Below are 22,967 nucleotides of genomic sequence, written 5' to 3' on the forward strand. Positions count from 1 at the left end.
GCCTGACCTGCTCTTTTCTGTACATGTAAGAAGTAATACCACAATGATGTGTATTGTCTGCACAACTTTGAAGGAATCTTCAAATAATCTACAAGGATTTTTATGACTGAGTCACTGTAAGGGGAATGTCTGTTTACCTCTCATAGCAAATAAGCACCTGATGTTCTATAGAATCAAGATTAAGATCAGATACTGTACCCCATGGAAAAGATTTCCTGTTAGAAAATTGGATAGAGTTAATTTATGATGGTAACTGATGTTCTTTGTACGTTAGTAATTTGGTTATTATATGAGCTTATGACATCATTTATCCAAAACCTGTAAAAATATTGTACAAGTTCCTTAAGGTTTGGTTGGGGAAATCCCCAGATTGTACTATAAAAGGCACCCTTTCTCCCTTTGCTGTCATATCTGCAGGCTGGGAAGATGAAGCACACACTGGTGGCTGTGCTTTTCCTCATGCAGGGCGCGAGTGCTCTGGCTGAGACGACAGCAGCAACAGGAGTGGTAAGACAGGGGTCTCATAACCTGAACTATGGTGCCTTCTTGTCTTCTCACCTAGTTTAGATTGATGAAAATTATTTTAAGGTTTCTGGAAAATTATTTTACAAATGTTGAGGTCTCTGAATAGAGAAAGTTTAAAGTATTCCTCTATCCTCCCCCCAGCTAATGTATAGGGACTGGGTAATAAATGTAAAAGTGAGGTACAGGTTTAAAGTCAGAGTCAAATTCTGCCTTTGGTTAGATGAGTGCAACTCCCAGTGAGGATCTGAGTGGATATTAAATGCTCTGTGTAGCTTCTAATTAATTAGCAAGGGGTTATAGCAGGAACAGATCCTCATCTTTGATGTGGAAGGAACGGGGAGGTGGGAGCTTTCCCAGTTGCATGATTGCTGTCATACTCTGTGACCAGGCACATGAAAGCCATATTATTTGGTTATTGTTGGATGCTCTCCCTCTTCCCTAAAAAACTGTATCTGGATGGGCAAGAGAGAAATTCAAAGGAGACCAAATCAATCAGAAAAAAACCCCACAATAATCTCCAACCAAAAGCTGCATCAAATTCAGGGGGGAAGGAGAAAACTTTGAAAAATGGTTTTTTAAAAGCAAAAAATTATATTTATGAAAGAGAGTTTTGATTTTGTACTGTCCTTTTTTTTTTTTTTTCAAATTCAAAATGGGGCTTCAGTTTTTCAAGAAAAGAGTTTGTGAATATCTTAAGAAATTTTTCAAATGAAGCAAAGCATTTTGGTTTTGTTTGATCAAAAATTACTGCCTTTTTGGTATTTATTATTTAGAAATTTGGGAAAAAAACCCATTTTGGCTCCTGATAATTCTTTCTAATTTATCTGGTTTATTCACCAACCAGAAAATTCCTGTGTGCCCCTAGTTACATTTTTTTTAAAGTTTGGGAGTGTTGTGGATGCAGGCAGTGAAGTTAGCACCTCCTGGGAAGGTGCTTTTATCTGCTCAAGGAATGAAAAGCTGCAAAATTCAAGATGGAGGTGTAAATATATGTTGATAAGCTGAAGATAGAAAGTTAATAGGGGAGAAAGGGAAAAAGTCCTCCTTAGTCTGCTTAGCTTTAAGGTAGTCCTGAGTTTGTGTAATTTGCACAATTTGGGATGCTCTCTGCCCTAACACTGTTAATTGCTACCAGCTGCCCATCATGCTCAGTGTAATTGTATGAGCATGTAAGTACCTGTTCAAGAGGGTTTATTTGACAAATTGTCCCACAAAGCTTGTTTACACTGCTTAATAGAGCTGCCCTTTGCCAGCCATTTGGATATCCCACCATCCCCTGGCTCAGGAGCAGGGTTCCAGCTGGGATTTTGGAAATGCAGAAACATCCAGCAGCGAGTGTCCTGTTGCAGGGGAAGCCCATTTGATGCTCCTTCTGTTACACCATTTGACATTGAGGGTGTCTTGCTCCAGTTCCCATTTTGGCACAGGTTTTGGTGAGATCCCATTACGGGTGACAGTGTGCTGCATCACAGCAATGCACCGTGCTCCTCACACTGTGTGGGGCCGTGGTAACGCCCAGTACGATGCCAGGGTGACAGCTGCTGTCCTTGCCGTGGCAGGAAGGCAGGCATTAGCCACAGATGGAAGTTAAAGGGAATGTGTATATTCTTATTGCTTATAAAGCTCCCAGGGTGGATCTGGCTGTATCCTTGGCAGTGTGGTGTCTTCTCCCGGTGCTCTCTCTCCACAGTGGGATGCTGTCACCTCCATGGTGCTAGTAGCAGAGTGGAACATGCTTCTCAGCCATCACAGCTCACAGCCTGACAGCTTGGTGTGAAAGGGGCAGTGAGTCCTCTGCTTAGAGGCTGGGGCATGAGCTGGGTGGTGAGGAGGGGACATTCCTGCTGGGAGGACAGCATTCTCTGGATTTAGGGCGGAGGGGCATGGCACTGTCCTTTTAGACTGCCATGCAATCTGCCACAGCTGCCCTTCACATCCTCAGCTCACACCTCCTGGACAGGCTGAGTGTCCCCTGCCTTGCTCTGGTCACACAGAGCCTTTCCTCGGGAAGAGGTGTCTGTGAAGTGACACCGTGCCCAGGGAAACTGTCGCCTCAGCAGCAAATCAGAAATGTTACAGTTGCTCAGGATAGCTCCCATAATAAAACCAAAGTGCTTTGGAGCTGCAGGATGGGGGCTATCTGGTGGGGAAGGGATGGTGCCATATGCAGAAAATCACACTAAAACAACCTTTCCTTTGCTTTTCAGACTGGTCATCTCAGTACGATGCTTCCATATCTGACTCAGCCTGGGAATACGAATGGCAAATTGCTCCCTTCCCCAAAGGTATAACCGTTACTATTCTTCAATATAGCCCAGAAAAGACAGAATTTAGGAACTTAGGTACTTTTTTTTTAATGCTACACAGTTGCTAAGTGATTTAACTCTGACACAGGCAAACCAGTTGTGCTGCCTGGAAGAAGCATTTTTGTGTTGTGTATCCAGTACTTAAGGAAGTGGTGAATCTCCAAAATTATCCCTGCTGTTACCATGTCATTCAATGCCTTAAGTCAGATCCAAAACTTTGGCATTAACCTTGTAACTACTGAACTGAACCACAGACCTGAAACAGATGGGGCCCTGGGGATTTAATGCCAATGTGGCAAACAGTTTGGTGATTGCAGTCTCCCCAAGGAAGTCTTCTCTCATAAACCAGAACAGAACCTTGAAAGTATCTTCTGAGGGGTGCCCACTTGTGGTTGCTGGGAGTGAGAAAATCTTGATTCTCCCTGTTTTACCTAGTTAAAATATTATTAGCTATTTGATGATAGAAGGACCTGAATCTTATTTCTGTGCCTTCTGGTACAGTGCTTAAGTTCATGGTCTGCAGATTTCAGAATTCAGTTTCTTTCTCTCATTCTATCAGTGACTGTTCAATAACATGTTCACTGTGGAGCAGATTCAGTGGGTCACAATTGCTCTCTATGGTCCTGCAGATTGTTGTCAAAAGGAGAGTTTGTCTAAAGCACACATTCAGCTTCACAGCAGATCTTTTTATGTCCAGGCAAGCCCAGTGTGGCATTTGGGGTGTGTGGAGGGACCTCTTTTGAGACAGAGTTGAGTCTCTGGCTCCAGTAGAGCACTTAAAAAGTTAAATGGAGTCAGGGCTCTCTTTCCGAGTCTGGTTAGCAGGAACCAAACTTTATCCATTTCCTTGCCCAGCTGAAGTGGCTCCTGTCCCTGCTGTGGCCCTGCTATGTTCTTTCTGTGGATCCCATTCTTTGTCTTGGGATGAGCAAATAGCTGATTTCGAGCTGCACATATCACTAGGCTACAGTTACAGATTTCCTGATTTTCAGTAACTGCTCGCTCCTACTCCCTTTCTTAATTTGAAGGGATGTGGAGAAGGAGCATTTCTCATTGCTTCAAATGCGTATATGTAACAATTTTGCAGAGTGAAATGTTGCTGTCAAGTCCTTGCTGTAGGCTAGGACAGTTTGCTCTCTTTTGAGCGTTCTGTATAAATTATTAAACTTTAAAAACCGTACAACTCCATCAAAAGTAGCAGTCTATCTCATGTATTTTTCTACAGGATGACGAAAGAAATTTTTGTTACATGCTTGTCATTTGGCTGGTATTATATTTTGATTGAAGCACTTATTGACCCAAGGGGCTTTTAACTAAACAATGCTTCTTGGTCATGTCAACATCATGATCCTAATGTTTGTAATGTCAGTGGAAGAAGGGAAGCAGTTCTGTCTGCCCAGGCTGTTTCCACTCTTTGGGGGAAACTGTTGGCTTCAATATAAGTGGCACTTACTGCAGTGAAGCTCTGCCTTCAACTCAAAGCCCCCTCCTAACTCAAATGTTAAAATATAATGATTGTTTTTCACAGGGAGGTTAAAAGCACGAGTTCAAGGGGTTTTTTTGGATATATCTGAATACATTTATGAATGATTTTTTTAGATCATGAAATAGGCAGGCTAAGTCTAGAAAACTGATTGGTATAATACAGTTGAGACTGTAGTTTACAGCAGGATGTATAATGCATACAAAGGTACACCACACACTATTGCTACATAATGTATAGCAAACTCTCTCTTGTAGACATGTACTCATATTTGTGTTACACAATACCTTCCACACAAAAATTAGCATGCTAATATGCAACAGTCTTGAAGAAGCTCCCATATAGTCACTAAGCCACATTTATTTCTTCTTTTGGTCTTTCCTATCTGTTCCTTTTTTATTGCTGAGCAACCTGCCTGCCATCCCAACCATGCCAAGGCACTGAGGAATCACTGAGGACTAAGTGACATAGGAACTAATTTTTCATAGTAATTTACATACTGGTAGCCATATCTTCAAAAATATGTGGAAACTTAGACATAATGTGTTCTCAGTGGGATTTTCAGAAGTGCTTTGTTAACCTGCCGGCAGAGAAATCAATGCAAGTTATGTGCTGGGACATTCTGGAATGCCATGAGATACTTCTCTGCTTCCTTTCATGTTAAATGTCTTCAGCAGTTGGAGTGAAGTTTTAAGACCCATGGTGCTTGAATAACACAGATAAAATGTCTTTCTATGCTTTCTTTCAAAATGAGATGCATGTTGTGTAGCTGCAGCAAAGAGGTTGCCAGAAGTGTGAACTGGGAGCATTCCTGCTTGCTGCTCGTCTCGTTTTGGGCTCGCAGATCAAGACAACTTTGGTGCTGGTCATCAGTGTGTGTCCTGGGCTGTTTTTTCAGTGAAAGCATTAGTTGAAAGCAACTGTGAAAAAGCAAGGGAAGAAGTGTTGAAATGTCAGCTCTCAGGACATCGTTTTGTTGTTTGCTTTTTCATTTTTAAGAGGGAAAGAAAAAGAGAAGACACATGAATAACACTGGGATTTCTGCAAGGCAGAAGAGATTATAGAAAGAAGTGTTTTTAAAGAGCAAGTCTGTAGCTTTAAAATATGCAGCTGCATTGAAGTGTGTGCCAGAGTATTTTAAAGTAACATCAAATATCTTTATTAATAAATTCGTGATAGGTTTATGAATTGGAAACATTTTGTGTACAAACAAAAAGAACTGTTCTGAGCACACTCAGTATTCAGCCTGGTGTTTATAGACTACAGTGTGTCTTGGCTGCAAATTATGGCAAGATCAGGAGGTGCCAGCCCTGACCTTTCTGTCCCTCATGCACATTGCTTGGTGATGATGCTGTGAGCATGCAGACAACTGGGACAAGGCAATTCATGGGCAGGAGCTTTGCCAACTATCCACGAGGATGGATGGGCGAGCTGTGATGTGTGGGTGTTATGAGCAATATTTTGTAGAAAAATAAAAATCTCTACCCTAGGCCAAACCTGCATATTTAATTCATCACCTTTCAGTGGTGTATAATTAAATGCATGTGTCTGTTTGCTGTGACTGGCTGCAAATCTTCAAATGAATGATTTTTTTTTTTTTTTAACATTCCCGGTTACAAGTTCTATTTCAGTGCTTTCTTCTCTATGGATGTAAATGACTAAATGATTCGTCCAATTTATATGAACAGAATAGTAGCTGTATGACCTAACTTACTACATTATTATTTTCCTACTGTTGCCTGCTTTTCTATATGCTGGAAAAGTTATTTCATTATCTTAGGAACATTGTTCATAAGATTGGGAAAGTAAGGACTATTATATGTCTCCATTTTTCCAATGGTAAAATCTTTAAAGCAATATTTAACTATTTTTAGAGAGATTTGTAAGGATGAGTAATAAAAATTGCTGGATATTTTGAGTTCCTTGGAAGAAAAAGGTGAAAGATGACTAATAAAGAAATTGTTGATCTCATGATTGACACAACTCATATTATTGCTAGACATTAATATGTACTGATTCTAGAGAAGAGTATTAACACATTTTTTCTTACCGATTTGTTTTTGTTTTTGCAGCTCTTTGCCAACGTGTCCGGCTCTGTGAATGATGAGGGAACTTGTCAGTGCTCTGTGTACTTGCCAGATACCACCTTTCCAGTGCAGAAGGCTGAGCAACTGGAAATTATAGCCACAACGCTCTCGGAGAAGTTTGAGGCAGAGCTTTCTAAAGTAAGGTGTTCTTTTGTCTTAAAAATAACATTTGCATCTTTTCTTAAGAATGGCTGCCTACACAAAAAGTACAGCAGTGAGCATTTTTCTGTGGTGTGTCTTTAAAAGAGTGGGAAAGAGAGCTCCGTAAGAACAAGGAGAAAGGTGACTAAATCTCTAATCTTTGACATTGTAACATGTCATACATTTGAATATTCTCAGGTCTCTTTTCTAGGCCTTTTCAGCTAGAGGCATATGGTATGTTTTGGAAGAATGGTTATGTTTTCCTCTTTTGGCTCAGTTCTATTAGTTTGTGATTGCTACACGATGCTATAGGAAGCCAAGCCTCCTGCTCTTTCATGTGTTATTATTTGTATCAAGCCAGCCAGATTGTGAGAAGGCAGTGAAGGGAAAGAGGAGAAAGGTCATCGCAGTCCAGAGTGAAGAAGTAGGTGAATAATTGCCCCTTCACTGCTTCTTCTCTCACAGGGAAAAATAAAAAAAATTTAAAAAATCATTCTTTTCAACATCTGATGCTGTGGCAGTGAGACTGCTGAATTATGCATTTCTGTTGAAGACAAACACTGTTTGGTTGCTTGCTGCATGAATTGAGATCCATTTTTTGAGGAACTCGGGCAAACCTACACATGCTGAAGTGCACTGGGTGAAGCTGCCTGTGAAGACAGGAGTCTGCTTTTGACTTTTTATGGTAGATGAATATTCAGGATTCAGATTGGGTGTCCAGCAGAAAGTGTTTTCTTTGGAAACCAAGCATCTTAAGAAACGAAGTGTCCTTGAATTAATCAGCAGAAAAGGCAAAGCATTAAATTATAAATTCTAATCATAAATATTCATAACCCTTCTCTGGCATAATCAAGAACAGATAAGAAGTTGTGCATAAAACCCACAACAACAGGCGTAGGATTCTGTGGTAAGATCTTTCAGTTCAAATAGTTTGTTTTGAAAGAGCTGGAGCTAACAGTGAAACACATTCAGCTGTCAGCAGGCATATGAAGGACAAACTGACATAAGTCCTGCTGCCTCCAAGCGCAGGAGTTACCTGATCCCTTGAAGCATGGAAGTGCAGCTCAGGGTTAATGAGCCATGAAAACCCCTGAGATTTCAGGCCCCCATACTGTTCTCACTGTGGTCAGTGCAAGCATTTGAAAGTAATTGTGCTGGGGAATAGGATGAGGGACATGATTCCTAGCTAAAGAATCATTGGCATGATTCTTTGAGGTGGTTGTGTACCACCTTTCCCAGTCTCTTGTGCTGTTGTAACCTATCTCTTACTGGTATTTTACTCAGAATGGTGCATGTTCCCTTTAGGCTAGTGCCAGGCAGATATGAGAGCACCTCAAGTGCTGCTTGACCTCTCTGTGTGAACAACCTCAGCTCTCCAATGAATTCAGACATCTTGCTCATATAAAAACACAAGTTACTGCTATAGATACCTAAAATAAGGTGTCCAGATTTGTACCTGGAACTCATCTCCAAATTCAGGGCAAGCACTCAGCCCCACCCTAGACTTTAATGTCTAGGTTTCCAGCTGGTGTCAGCTGCTGTGGCTGTTGTCACCCCTCCATGCCCAGCAGTGTACTGCAGTGTAGACACTGACCTTGACTTGCAATTCTTGCTGCAGACAGTGAAAATTCCTGACCTAACTCAGGCTTCACTGAATTTCATCCTGTCGAGACCAATCAGCCAAGCAGTGTTACAATGCATCTAGTTGAAGTGTGACATATACTTTGGTTTGATATGGGCACAGAGACACTTTATGTCAGAAATTGAATTTTGGTGTAAATTGATGTGTGTAAGATTTCTCAGTTATAATGTTCTATTCTTTTATAGAAAGAAGAGAGTTTTTGAGCATTGCCTTATTGATATCTGAACTTAAGTATTCTGAGATCCCGTCATGCATAAATCTCCATGCTCAAAAATTCTTTACCTCTCAAATTGTATAAAAATGATTCTTATGCAATCCTGTATCTTAATTCAGTCATGATTATACTTATAGAGACCAGGAAATAATGAAATGGAGGAAACCCAAACTTTCAATATTGATCATTATTAGAAATGATCCTGAGCAAATCCCTAAGGAATTGCATTCAGACATAACCCAGCTCACTACAGAAGTGGGAGTTTCTACTGAATTCTTCCTTTTTTGGCTCTGAGAATCCATGCTTTTGTTGCTCTGCTAAAATGCCCTCTGAAACTCATGGGAACTTTTCTGGGATTGGAGGTGCAGGATTGGACCCTTTTAAGGATGCTTTCCATGTGCTAAAAGTCCCAGATAAACAACCTGATTGAATCATTAACCTTTTGCCTGATTGTTGGCTAATTCAAAAAGCAAGGGGGTCCTTTTATAGAATCAGCAGGCAAGGAAGCTTGCAGATAAAGAGATGCTCTCATGTGCCAAGTGAGTACAAACTGTAGGCTGAAAATACCAGACTAATTTTTCCTCTGTCGCATCAACCTTTGCCAGCATAATTATGATTACAGAAGAAAATTAACCTTTTAAAGCAAAGTGGGAATTGGCTGTTCCTCTCAATAGGAAGGGGGAGAGGACAATTCTGTAACAGGGGTGGGTCAGTACACGATCACAAGGAGAGAATGTGCCTCAGAACATGGTTCACAATGGCCACAACATTCTGACTTAACAGAAACAGGGGCAAAACTCCCTGCTTTTCAAAACAGGACCTGCAATGGAATTCTTCTCCATCTCAGAAGGCAGACTGCCAGCCTTGCTCCTTATGGATCTGTAGAGGTCAAACCTGCTCTAAGCGAGTGTCCTGGGCTGAATGATTTTAGAAAGTTGCTGGGTTTGTAATTTCTTTCTTATTTTCCCTCATTCCTCTCACATTTTTTCTTTTACATCTTCATCTTGCACCTTTGTTCCCCCTTCTGTACTCTCCAAATGTGTGCTGGGGAAGTGTCTGCTTGCATGCTGCAAAACCTGTTTTGATAAATACCAGTTGCAGGTAAATGACACACTAAATGAGCATTGCAGATTTTTCCTGCCCTTTTCATTAAACGAAAGTGACAATGCTTGGAATGAGGAAAAACTGAAACTGAGGATTTTCCCCCTTACGTGTTCCTCACATGGTTCAATTTTCTTCCCATAAGGGGCTAATCAAGGCCCTATGCACTCATCATACCCTACTTGAGGCTTTTATGACAAATGCAGCAGCAATCACTACTAGTTATTGATCTGTATCCCTAAAAATAGGATATGCACAGAAATTCTGTGCCAGCCTGTCAAGACACTACAGGCAGTCTCTAGCAGGTAGGTGCAGTAGAAGAGCAGGGATTACAAGCTGCTTAAATCTATCTGCCAATCAACAGAGCAATATTGTGTTCTTTTTTCAACTGATATTTCTAACCCGCAGAAACTCCTAAACCAGATCTGAGCAGGCAGGAATCTCCACACAGAGCATTGCAGTGTTTAACATATGTGCTGGATTTATCTGCAGAAGCAGTGTAGACCTGTTAGTGCAGCACTGCTGAGAAAATTTTATTTGTCCTATAATTCGCCAGGGGAGCTATTAGCTTAAGCTCTCTGTGACGCTGGTGTGGCTGTGCAGAGCACTGCAGAGCGATGGTGCTGGTTCAGGCTCAGCTATACTCTGCTGGATGCTGTTGACGTGTCCTTAAATGACCTAGATGGTTGACTGAGTGAAAATCCTCTAATATGGGAGGAGAACTTGAGGTCTGCATTCTGCAGTCAGGGCTGAAATAACTATGTATGCCTTGTTCCAGCCCTCAGCATTTTGTCCAGGCTCTGAAAACCCTGGAGAAAATTTCAAATTCACAGGTTGCTCACTAATGAGTAGCCATCATTAATTCCAGCAGCCTGTTTCAGTGGTTTGTAGATTTGATCTGTATTGCATTATTATTACCAGTATTACTGTGAGAAAGTTCATTAATTATTTCCAGTATTACTGTGAGAAAGGTTATTAATACCTGGACAGATTTCCAGATACCTCTGTGATAGACATAGCTTCACACAGCAGTGCAATTTTGCTCAAAAATGGATTTGCTTCATACTTCTCAGGCTGGAATAATATCCTAACATTTGTTGTTGTTGTTTTTGTTGTTGAGCAAACCCTAGACCCACAGTCTAAACATTCACCTTTGAATAATTTTTCCAAATGATTTTTTACAGGTTGTCTTTCAACACCAAACTCATTTTTGTGATCATTTCAACACCAAATTCATTTTTGTGATCATTGAAAGTGTGAGGTCCAAGAACTGCTGACTTTTCCAAAAGGATTGGTTCTTCTTGCTATTCCCTACCAGATGATGGTGGCAGCTATGGCAAGGGATCCCAGCTATCACTGTTGCTAGCCAGTAACAAGGAACTAGGTCTAGCTCTTTCAGGCTGTTATTTTTTGATTCTTAATTGTGTAACTTGAATTATATAAGTTTTGATTCCTAAATCAATGACTTGAAGTTATCCTGGCTTGATCTGGGAGATGTAGAGCATCCAGTGCTGTGAGCCAGGGTGCTTCTGCTACAGCTTGTGGAAACTCGACAGTTTTGAGCAGCTTGAAGCCTGGCTGCATGCATTTAGAACAGAAGATCTGTTTCAAACTCAGATTTAAATACATGGAACTGAGCATGCTGGTTTTGGTGTATACTATGTATGTCCATGCAGGGTTTTTGTAGTGGCTTAAGATTAATGGTGTAGTTGTGACATTATTGATAATTATACTTCTGAACAGAGGATTTACTCTTATGCTTCTCCTCCTTAATCCACATCACTATAAAACTTATACATTTCCATGCCATGAGCTCCCATACCTCCTCTTTGGTACCCAAGGGATTCAAGCAGGATTGAAAGGAATTATTTGAGAAATGTGTTTTTTTTCCTGGGTCCATGTCTCAAGGGCTACTGCCAGAGCAGAAAAACAGGGAGTGTGTTGTCTTCACACCATGGCAGGATTTCAGACAATGGGAAAGAAGTGTTGACTTTATTTTAATGTTAAGATAATGCAAGAATGCATGCGAAGATGTAGGGTAAGTCTTTCAGCTGAAGAAATAATAGTAATGGAAATTACAGTGCTGTAGATAGAGGCACAAATACCATCTGAGGGTATAAATATGAAGTTACTAGTGCAACAAGCTATTTACATTTATTCCTACTTATCTTTGTGATATAATGATATATGAAGCATATGGGAGAGAAATTATGTGCCTTTACCAAAGCGTTAAATTTCAAGGAACTAACATTTCTAAGGGAAGTCCCAAATCCATATAATATTCTTAACATTCTGCTTCACAATACTTGTGCTGTGACCTTTATCTCAGCAGATATATGTGTGAAAATATATTTATCTGGACAACTATTTAATGCTTCAAAGACTGAAAAGGCTGCTATATAAATTACTCCAGCTAACGCCTGCCATAAATTTAACACTTTCATTTAAACCAGATTTGATTTTTAACACTGTGTTTAAATGTTTCCTCCCTGCCCAAAGAAAAGCATCAAATCAGTTCTGCCAATGTTTGACACAATTCAAATGTACACAGGGTAAAGTCCTATTTGGATTCAGAGTTAATAGGAAATGAAGTTGAAAAACTTGGGGATCCTTTATTGCATTTTGCAGCCTTCTCTGGTTGCTTTTGAGAGATAATACACTGTGGATTTCCTAATAAAATTTTCACCAATGTAAGTTCTTGGCATACTGAGGATAAAATTAGCTCACAGAGACAATATTGGCAATGAATTAAAAAAATGGAAGACTGTGAGTAAAATTTTGCCTTCAGTTATCCCCAGGCATTTCTGAGGGGATCTTTTGAGTCTGCTGACAATAAATGTGGGTTAAATTTTATATTTTTTAATGTATGTGATGAGAATTACATTTATGCAGTTTATGTGAATAATATATATGACAAGTATGTGGAAGATATGCATAGGGTACTCAGAAATATATCTATTTTATATATCTATTTCTCAGAAATACAATAAGGGTGTCAGCTAGCCTTGTCTTGTTTGCTAACATGAATATGTATCTCTTTTTTTTTTTTTCTTTCTTTCAGGTTAGGGAGTACTCAAAAAGAATTGAACTGTATCAGCAGCAAATCCTCAATTTAACCATCAGAGTGCAGCAAGTGGAGATGGGCAGTGTATCTTACACGGAGCTGGACTTCCAGTTACTGAAAGTGGAAATCAGTGACCTGGAGAAGCTGGTCACTCAGCTGAAACCCAGCCTTGTTGGAAGCAATGCCATCGTTGAGCAAATATATTTGGAGGTATTGCCAAGGTTTTGATTAGCCACAGAGGGTTGAAGTACACAGATAGTCCATTCTCTCTTTAGTGTTTAGTTGAGTCTCTACTCAGAAATGCAGTCTGTCTCTACTGCAGCTAGTGGAATTATTTTAGCATTTCATCAGCATAAATTAAAAGAAAACTTGACCTTAAATGTATTAACATCTTATTCCTTGGTATAGAGCACAGAAAAGTAAAGCAATCCCAAAGCAAATGGAGTCCATTCTGGTTTTGCCAAATATCTGCCTGAAAATTAAAAGTTTTGCATAGTGTTAAATGCACAAGCTGATTAAATTATTATAATAAATATTAATTTTCAGACCCCCATGCTTGAAACCCTCTGCACTTTAATTTAGATAATTAAAAAATTAGCTTCTGGTTGCTAAGGCAGTGGCTCAATCAATAAGAAATCAAGAAGTGGGAAAGACTATCACCTTCCTAGCAGACTATAAATCACATTTTCAAAACTGTAGTTAATCACTCACCTAGAGAGAATGATTACTTAAGATGGAAAGTGAAATCTCATTTGCTCCAATGTCCTCTGTATCATCAAGCAGGTGATTAAGAAAACTATTTATCCTTGCAAATAAAATTTGCAGATACCTTTGTAAGGCTGGAATAAGTACTTTTTATGTTTAACAGCTACGCGCCCAAGACTCACTGCGTAGTTTTACACTATGACTAAAATAACACTATTTTTGCACACTGTTACACAACTTAAAGCTTATCCTTGTGGCTATGTGCTCTGCTGGAAATGTCAAGATGAGGCTATGAGCATGAGGCCTATTTCTTAGAACCATTTTCTGTAGCGTCTTCTGTGGTCAGCCCTGCCTGCAAATATCTGTAAAATAACACTGGCATTAAACTTGCTGTCTTTTTTCCCCCTCTAGATCACCAATCTGACTATACTGGTAAATGAACTAGAGTCACTGGACAAAAACAATGTCCTTGCAATTCGTCGACAAATTGTGTCCCTGCAGAATCGGTTGAAAGAGTGTGAAGAGAACGCAACCAGAACTACACCACCTCCTTATTTCCCACCAGGTAAGCGTTTCTGTTGGGGAACACATAAGAGGTAATATAATACATGGTTAGAACGGTAAATGCAGAGACTTCCCTTTGTTAATATTAAATACAATTGTAAGGATACTCCTTAGCTCTTGAAAAATTGAGCTGACAGCTCCTAATGTTTCATGAATGGTACAAAAGGAAAATGAAGGCAGGACTCAAATTCTTACAAACACAGTAGCTGTTTACAGCTAGAAGGAGTTTCAGTCTTCTTCTTACCTATAGTTTGAAAAGCGAATCTCTATTCTATCCCTCTTGCCTTTTTTTTTTTTTTCAGAACAATTACCTGTGGCAAATGTCATCTTTTTACTAATTAGCTTTGATTTCAGTAGTTCCTATGAAAGTGACCTGTGTTCATGGCAATATTGCTCTAATGCTGCTTGGAAAATGTATGAGCAACTGTTGATGTATTAAAGCTGTAGATGTGTAAGCTCCAGAGAAGAGCTTTGCATGAAGATTACTTTTGCTTGACAATCAAAAGATCCTTCTAAAACAGGTGGTCAAGGGACCTGGGGGAAAACTCTGATCTCAGGAAGATAAGGAGGAGCTGTATTACTGAGTTCAATGGAACTAAGAATTTACAGTTTTCTTAACTAGGAAAGGTTTTATTCTGGGGCCTGGATCAATGGCTTTCAGAGAGCAGTGTTCATATAATGGTGTTGAGTTACAGGGTGTGTGGTAATTAGTTTATAACTGAAAGAACTTTTGTCTGGGCATTGTGTTCAGTTTGAAAAATCACATTGTGAGTGAATCATAGTCTGAGAGATTTTGAGAGTCAGATATGACACACTGGAGCAAAACATTTAGGGAGCACTAGATTGGATACGCCAGGTCAAGAATCCCAGTTGCTAACAGACAGGAGGATTTGTAAAACCGGGTTGGTCCCTTGAGTGTTTTATACGCAGGGGCATCCTTTAGCCAGAGTATTGTAAGAGCAAAAGTGCTGTGTTGTGTACAATACCCAGGGGAAGATTATTGCTCTTCCCCATAAGCTGGTTAACAATCAGCTAGAGGAGCCTATAGCAAAGGAGGAGCTGTGTCCTGCTTTTAAGGAGCACAGATTTGCCCTACCAGCATTTAGCTCTCATCACCTTGAGGTCAGCTAATTCAAACATCTCATTTGAAAGGTGAGAGGCAGAAATACAAGCTTCCCTTGGGGTGAGCAGTCCCTCCTTAGGGCTTCATGGCGATGCAAGCAGTTGCTGTGTTTCTCTGACAGAATGCGTGAGTAACACCTTGTCTGGGAATCAGACAGGAGAGGAATCCATAACAAAAACCTGCAGTAAAAAAAAAACAACTCAAGGCCTTTCTCTGCTCCTTAAGGAAGGGCTTGAAATATTTCAATGAAAAAAACTGCACAATCTTTTAGAAGTACTTGAAGGGCATCTCACTGATTTATTGAGGGTGATGGTGTGTGGAAAGAAACAACCTCTTTCTCTTCAAGCCTACAGCAAGCTTTTGTTTTGGTGAGAAAGTCCTGAGCTCCACAACAAGAATACTTTTTCCTTCCATGAGTGATGGAGGAGAGGGCTGCTTTTATCACCTGGGTGGTTGTTGTGTCTGTGGGGCATAGCAGCTTTCACTGTGTACGAAAGGGGAAACCGCTTGGAGAGCAGCTCCATGCAGGGAAAGGTAAGTCATGGTCTAGAGCAGGATGGTAGCTCTGGGGTGCGTAAATGGAACTGCATGGAATTGTGACTGAAATAGACTTATTCAGCATTATTTCTCAGGGCACAGCAGGGAGATGGGTAGACTTTATCTGGTCCCAAAATGGTATTGCTTCAGCATTGCCTCATTCTGGACTGGTCAGACAGCTCAGGCACCTTTGCATAAGGCAACACTGCCCTGTAGCAGAAAAGAATGAAGGAGGTAAAAGCCCTGCTTGGTGTAACAACTTCCAGAGAGTTACCAGCACTGACATCAGCTGAGGACAACCTTTGGTGTCACCTGAGAGTTTTTCTGTCCAGAGGTAGGAACCTGGGAGGGGTTGGAGGATGTGTGTGGGTGTGTTAGCACATGGCCTCCTTTAGGGTGAGTGTGGTCTCTGAGGATGGCAGAAAGAACTGGCAGAGAAACTGTTGTATGCTGGCAAGTTTTCTTCATGCTGGGAGATGAACCTAGGTGTTGTGCTCAGATCCCTGCTAATTCACAGAGGACTAGCATATTGTGACTTTGTGTGACTCATGGGGTGCAGTTATCATCTGTGCAGAGGACTTTGTAGAGCAACTACATGTCCTGCAGACTGTACCTGAAAACACTTAAAAGCAGTAAGATATTTTTTCTTGGGAAGATGGAGTAAGTATGTGAGAAAGCTGTATCTCCTGGTCATTTTGGAGGTGCTGCATAGACTCTCACAGCTAAGCCTCTGGAGCTTTCTAGCACCCATTTGTGTGTTTGAATACAATTTCAGTATGTTTTCTCTGCAAGCTTGAATGTCTTGAATTCCTGCCAAACCTCTTGGCCTTGCCCTGATTTTAGTTCATATTATATTTATTATGTTTGTATTAAACTCACTCTTTGTCCTGTTTTCAGATTGCTTTTTCTTCCCCCCTTCATCCTCTCTCCTGCATATTTTGGGTTGGCAGCATGAACTAGAGAGAGCTTGGCTAATCCCTAAGCTGTCTAAGATCATGAGTCTAAATGCAAGTTTAATTAAAGCTTCTTGCTTCACACTGCTGTAGTATGCAGCCCCTCTGACTCTGTACCCCAAGGCTTTTGCTGCTGTATTTCTTCGAGTGAGCAGGCCTGTTCTCAAATAACATAGCAGAAAGAAATCACTGGTTTCCATTTGCCTTACCCTGACTGAAGAGGTGTGTGTCTGAGTGTCTGATATCTAGGTAGTCATCCCCATAAGTGTCACTGGCTTTTCTGTCTGCAGTGGTTCATGGCATCTCTCTCCCCACCACTCCAGTGGGAAGAAATATTTATCCATTAGTTTCCCTTTGGGCTGATCTCATGTGGCAGCATTGGGTAGGTATAGACAGAAAAGACCCCAGGATGGTCTTTTGAGGACTCTTCAGCAGATGCTGTGTTGCACCTTGCTGAAATGATCTGAGAGAGGAAGCAGGGAGAAGTGAGTCAGGTGAAATTCAAAGGCAAAATGGAAAGAAAGGAAAATAATTGTTTTTTTTATTCCTGTATTTTATACACTCAGAAATTAGGGTTTCAAGCTACTGGTGAGTAGGTCTCAGCAAGAGGAGTGCCTGGAGTAGCCTAATGCTGAAACTTAGGCAATCTTATTGGAGTCTTACAGTGGTTTCACTCTTAGCTTATGCTTTACCTCTTATGGACCTAAGCTGTCTGTGTTTTTTTGAATATTTGGGTTGTGTTTTGAAGTGAATGCATCCATACACAAAGAGAGAGATATGCCTAGGGGCACCTGAAAAGAGCTGTCCGGTTGTCCTCCCCAGAACTCCCTGAACTACCCCTGGAGACACAAGCATTTATCCATTGGCATTGGAGGGAGCTGATGCCCTCCCTCAACCCCATCCCCTATTAGATGTTGCCCACACAGGTCTTTTGTGCAGCTGCAAGCCTGCCTCTGTCCCCCATGACACTGGAGGAAGACTGGAGTGTCTTTGTGTGTCTTTCTGTGTCAGTGAGACAGAAGGAGCCAGGATGAGCCTTTCCTTTAGAGCTCAGTCTTTTGTATCTCAAGCCCCAGTAAAGCTAGGAAACAGCTCCCACATCTGGATGCAGTGGTTGATCTGATGGGGGGAGGGTGCACATCTGGTGCTTGGGAGCCTGTGTGAGAATGTAGCACCAGCCTGCTTCTGGTGTCTGTGCCCCTCGTGGGAGTTCCTTCCAATGTGGGTCCCACCTTGTCCTGTGACCTTTGTCTGCATAGGCCAAGGGTGGTCCCTTCTCTTCTGCAATCAGACACAGCTGCCTGGTGGGAGGAGGCTGCTGGAGTGTTTTCCTGCATTGTTGGAGTAAGAAGCTGATGTGCTCTGCCAGTGCTTCCCAGTGAAGTGGGCAAAGCGAGACCCAGCAGCGTGTGCTTCATGCTCAGTCTGCAGCCTGTTGGCCAAGCAAGTCAGGCTCCCTGCAGTCCTGACAACTCTGTGTCAGCTCTTTTCTGATGAATCAGAAGGATTGGTGTATAATTGAGCTGAGATACTGGTTCTTTTTGTGGGGACAAGCATGTGTGTATGTACCTGTGCTAGTCCTTCTCTTCTCTGTTTGCTACATAAGCACGAGACAAAGGAAGGCAGAAATACCAGGACGTCATTTATCTGTGGCCCAAAACAATGGAGAAAGGAGTTAAAAACTTGGAAGTTTGAATAATGCATATGGATTTATTTCAAGTACCTTCTAATATTTACAAAATTACATGACACTTTGTTTCCTTTGTGCATTTTTTCCCACAAGATCTAGACAGGGAGGCAAGTTTAGATTAAATAAACAACAATGAATTCTTCTGAACCTGTGTGAAAGACAGATCACCCCCAACTACCACAGAGGATTTTTGTTAAAAAAAATAATAATTATGGGAGAATTTTCAAGGAAATAAAAATCAAGCATACACTCTATAGAAACCTCAGACAATTTTTGATGTCATTAAAACGGAACACACTTCTAACTTTATTTTAATAATTCATTGTTTCATAAATAAAAACCAAACAAGTGTTCAGCAGAGAGATCTCTTTAAGAAGAAGAAATAATAATTTATTATTTCTTTTGTAAAAAAAGGTCTCTCTGCTGAACACACGTTTGTTTTTTATTTATGAAACAATATATAAATTATTGAAATAAATCTGGAATTGTGTTCTGCTTAATGACATGAAAAATTATTCGAGGTCGCATATAGATGAGCTTAGCAGTGCTTCACTACCTGCAAGCTTTGGTGCTACATTTTTTTAAACAAATGAAGAGTTTTAGAACATTTAATAACCACTTAATTCTGAGATAAGTTTATTGTGATTTAAGCACAGTAATATATTCAATATGTTGCCAGCTTTAAAGAAGTCCTCATGCCAGAGGTAACAATACATATTAGAGATATGAGAAAAAACCAGTTCAAATTGATTTATGAAGTTGGCAGGCTGCAAGCCATTTTGCACTGGCTGCCTTAGCTTTCTTCCCTTGCATGAGCTGAGGTGCAAGCACCTCCAAATGCTGGTAGCTGTGCCAAGTGCTGAGGCCATGTTACTAGACGTGCTATGTGCCATTTCCAGAGATCCAGCCTGGCCAGCCATCCAGCAGTGCCTGCCTTGTGCTATATTTGGAAATGAGGTTTCTGCTCCAGGGCCTCATCCTTTGTAAAGCACTTAAGTGCATGCTTAAATGCTCATCTGCTCCAAGCCAGGAATGCTGATTCGAATGGATTCTTGGTGGCATGAAGGAAAGCAGCATTCAACCAGGGTCATGCCATGTTTCAGCTGCAAGAAACCCAGGACACAAGTATCTTGGGGGAGGAGATGGGAATGTTTACCATTTGTGCCACCTTCTCTGCTATCAGAGATGAGATGGAGACTCAGTGATGAGGAGCTACTCCCATGGGCACTACTGCCCCCAAGGAAGTTGCCAACATGGCCTGGGGACGTAGGGTCTTATCTCATTACAGTGATTTATATTTAATATAAAACTGCTCCCCGCCTTCCTCACATATGTTGAGAAGGCTGCAGGTGAATCACATGTCCCTCAGGTCACAGTCACTAGCATAAGACAGTGCAAAACTGTGAGGAGTGAAGGTGGTATGAAGCAGAAGCAGAGAAATAATACATTTTGAGCAAGGGGGAGACACGCAGAGCTTCACTGCCCAAACCACCTTTACACATTGGCACAAATGTCAGTGTTTGGACACTACTAACATTTGGGACACAGGTTTTCTAGTCCCACAGGCAGAGTACCTTTCTCCTCGGCAAAGCGGATTAGAAAAAATTTCTCTGCTTTTGCAACTGAGCATTTCTTTCGCTAATTATCTTGTTTCCCAGTCTTATTCCAAGTAGAATACTTCAGATTGGTCTGCCTTTAATTTTCCTTCTTTCTGTGAGGTAGACTGCAAAGCCTTTGAGAACAAAATATTTCATAGACTTTTCCTGTCAGTGGTTTCAGGAATTTCCAATTCATCTCTATAAGTATTGTCTGGCCATGCTTAGGGATGGTCAGCTTTGAGGGCAAAAGGAAAAAATCTTTCTCTGTTTTTACTCTTTATTCTTTGTGCTAAAACAGAGGTTATTTGTATGCCAGACATCCCTTCATATGACTGAGTTTATGACCTATTCTTGTCATAGAAGCTGCAAGAAATCATGACGTAGTTCCCACTCCAAGTATTAAAACCTCAAAAGTTAGTCTTGACTTTCATCACCACCATAGCTGTCAGAGCACAGAGTTCCTGTTTTGAGGGAGGTATTATTAACACCAAAATTTCTGGCCATTAATTTATTCACTAACTTACATGTGAGACTTGGGTCTATTCATAGAGTACTCCATCTTTAATAAGGAAGGCTGTCTAGTGGCTTGAACATCCTGTTGAACTGGGTCATATTGGAGTACCACTAAGCTTGTGAGCTGGTGCCAGCCACTTGATATCTCTGTCTCCAGTACCTCAGGTGAAGATAACCTTACAGAGAAAAATCTGGGACACTTTTGTGGCAGTAATACAAAAAGCTAATGTTAACACTTGGAAAAGTGCATGCTGGTTTTTGCCAGTGGCAGCTTCACACTCATCAGAAGCCCAGGGACATTTCTGAGTGGAGTTTTTTTCCCTACAAGTGACTTACAATATTGAGAATTTATCAGGAAACAGGAATGTCACTAATTCAGCATGAGTAAAAGGAAACTTTTTTTTTGTATTTATATTATTTTTTCCATGATGCTGAAAATGGTTTTGCAATTGATATGTGTCTGGTTCAGCTTGAAGTCATATTTTCTTTAGAGTTGCCCCACATGACAAGTCAGAGTAATATCAGTGTGCATTTCCTGGGCTGTGGTTGTTAATGTCTGCACATTTCTTTGAGGGCCTGAGGTGGAAGGCACCATGTGGCTGTGACACACAGTTGTAAAGCTGTGATTCTGACAGCAGAATGCTAATCTGAAATGTGACTCTGGAATTACTGCTGCTTCTGCTCCTCGCTTCCCCTTCACAGTGAAATACACAGAAATCAGATGCTCCTCATTCTTTTTTTTCCCCCAACTCCCATGCTTTCAGTTCCACTGAGGTAGAAAATAACCTAAAATGCTTCTGAAATTGTATTTTCCAGGGGATTTCCTAATGCACCAGGTTGCCTCAAATGGGTAGAAACAGAAGTCTGTCCCTTGTATGGAACAGCACAGCGAGCACCTACTTTCTGTGAATTAATTCCCCACCTCCCCTTTAAAATAAGCGTCATTATATGGACTGAATTTTTTTTTCTGAGTTTTTGAGTCATCTTGGAACACTGGGTGCCATCCTGTTGCTGACCTTAGCCCAAAAGGATCCTTTTACACGCAAAGCTGTGCATTTAGGGGTGTGCTTTGTCACAAAGCTATTCCCTTCTAAGCACAGTCTAGAGGCTACGGTCTGCAAAACCTCTTCCCAAGTAACGACATTTGGAAAACCTGTTTGTTTTTCTTTTTTTTCCTCTTTACTTACAGGTACCTGTGTTCACCGTGGACCGATGAATGTTAGCCAGCCTTATGTTGCCAAGCTGAACTGGAGAGGATTTTCCTACAAATATGGTTCCTGGGGTAGAGATTATGATCCCTCTAACCCAGAGAATGACGTCTATTGGGTTGCACCATTGAACACCGATGGTAGATACTTAGAATACTTTAGAATTTATAATTCTTTTGATGATTTGCTGCTGTTTAAATACACGTATGAAAGGAGAGTAACGTATGGGGAAGGAAGTGGTGCTGCCCTTTATAAAAATTATTTGTACTATCATTATTATGGTTCCAGATATATGGTGAAGCACAATATAAACACAAACACTGAGGTTTTGAGGAAGGAGCTTCCAAATGCTGTTATTGGTAACCGTTTCTCTTATGCAGGCGTAGCATGGCAGGACATAGATTTTGCCGTGGATGAAAGTGGGTTATGGGTAATATATTCAACTGAAAATAACGTGGGCAACATTGTGATTAGCAAGCTCAATGAGACCACACTTGATGTGCTAAATACTTGGCAGACGAGACAGTACAAGCCATCTGTTTCCAATGCTTTCATAGTATGTGGTGTTCTTTACGCCACAAGGCCGTTGAACACTAAGAAAGAGGAGATCTTCTACATGTATGACACAAGTACTGGCCAAGAAAACAGATTGAGTATCATCATGGATAAAAAGTTAGATACAATCCAGAGTATTGATTACAGCCCCATAGATCAGAAACTGTATGTTTACAGTGATAGTTACCTTGTAAGATACGATGTGACTTTTCAGCCTTAGTACCTCAGGGACATTCACATATGACAAAACTGGCAGCAGCCAGTGTGAGAGATCCAATGGACCTTTAGACAATGCTACTGTCAGTTCAGAGTTCATCTAGCCTGGTGATCTTTATGTGGGGGTGTCTTACAGGTACTTATACTCTTTAAAGGAATTGCCCACTATGACCACTAATATTGCTGCCAGCAGTTGGCATTATGGAGTTTCTTAGGTTTTTCTTGGTGTTTATTGGTGCTCAGTGCTTTTCAATTGTCCATTTTCTGGGGGTTAGATTCAGTGCTTTTTGTTTGCAGAAATAGCTGGGTGCAGACTATCTGGTGACCGAGTAGCTAATTACCCACTGATTTGCATTTGTCAGAGTAACACAAGCAAGGCACTCAGAAACAGAATGAATTTCCACTGATCTTCATCAGAGTGAAATGAGGCCTCAGAGAAATTAATTCAAGGATTAAAATAGATTAGGAAGTAGACTTGGTTGGAAGACAGCAATCCATTTGTTAGTTGGAAGCAGTGGTATCTGGCTTAAGGCTTTAGGAGGGAGGGTAAAAATGCCCTTTGCTGTGTAGGGGCTACCGCAGGAAGGGAAGGCATTGTGGAAGGGACAGGGCTCCCTGCCCTCGATAGCCCTGATGCAGTGGGACACTGGCCCCTGGCCCCCAACTCTGGCTGCCTCCAAGCAGTTTACACTCCCAAGCTGCCACACTACCAGGCTGCCTTATTGGAGTGCTTGTGGAGGCA

The 22,967-nt window shown here is 41.0% G+C and overlaps 1 protein-coding gene across 1 annotated transcript; it reads left to right on the forward strand.

Annotated features, from left to right (window-relative positions):
* The first annotated feature begins 426 nt into the window (after positions 1–426).
* Positions 427–22,967, forward strand: OLFM4 (olfactomedin 4). Its single transcript, XM_063150335.1, has 6 exons — positions 427–507; positions 2,733–2,810; positions 6,387–6,539; positions 12,561–12,773; positions 13,680–13,833; positions 21,436–22,967. Exons 1-6 carry the CDS (start codon positions 427–429, stop codon positions 22,227–22,229), a joined length of 1,473 nt encoding a protein of 490 aa, XP_063006405.1. The 3' UTR covers positions 22,230–22,967.

This window comes from Melospiza melodia, chromosome 2 (assembly GCF_035770615.1).
Source record: "Melospiza melodia melodia isolate bMelMel2 chromosome 2, bMelMel2.pri, whole genome shotgun sequence".
Taxonomy (NCBI): Eukaryota; Metazoa; Chordata; class Aves; order Passeriformes; family Passerellidae; genus Melospiza; species Melospiza melodia.

What these genes read in the sequence shown, in the direction of transcription:
- OLFM4 (XM_063150335.1), top strand. Translation starts at nt 427, where the DNA reads ATGAAGCACACACTGGTGGCTGTGCTTTTCCTCATGCAGGGCGCGAGT. An exon ending in CGACAGCAGCAACAGGAGTG is followed by an intron (nt 508 to 2,732) that starts GTAAGACAGGGG and finishes TTTGCTTTTCAG; the next exon opens with ACTGGTCATCTCAGTACGAT. An exon ending in TTGAGGCAGAGCTTTCTAAA is followed by an intron (nt 6,540 to 12,560) that starts GTAAGGTGTTCT and finishes TCTTTCTTTCAG; the next exon opens with GTTAGGGAGTACTCAAAAAG.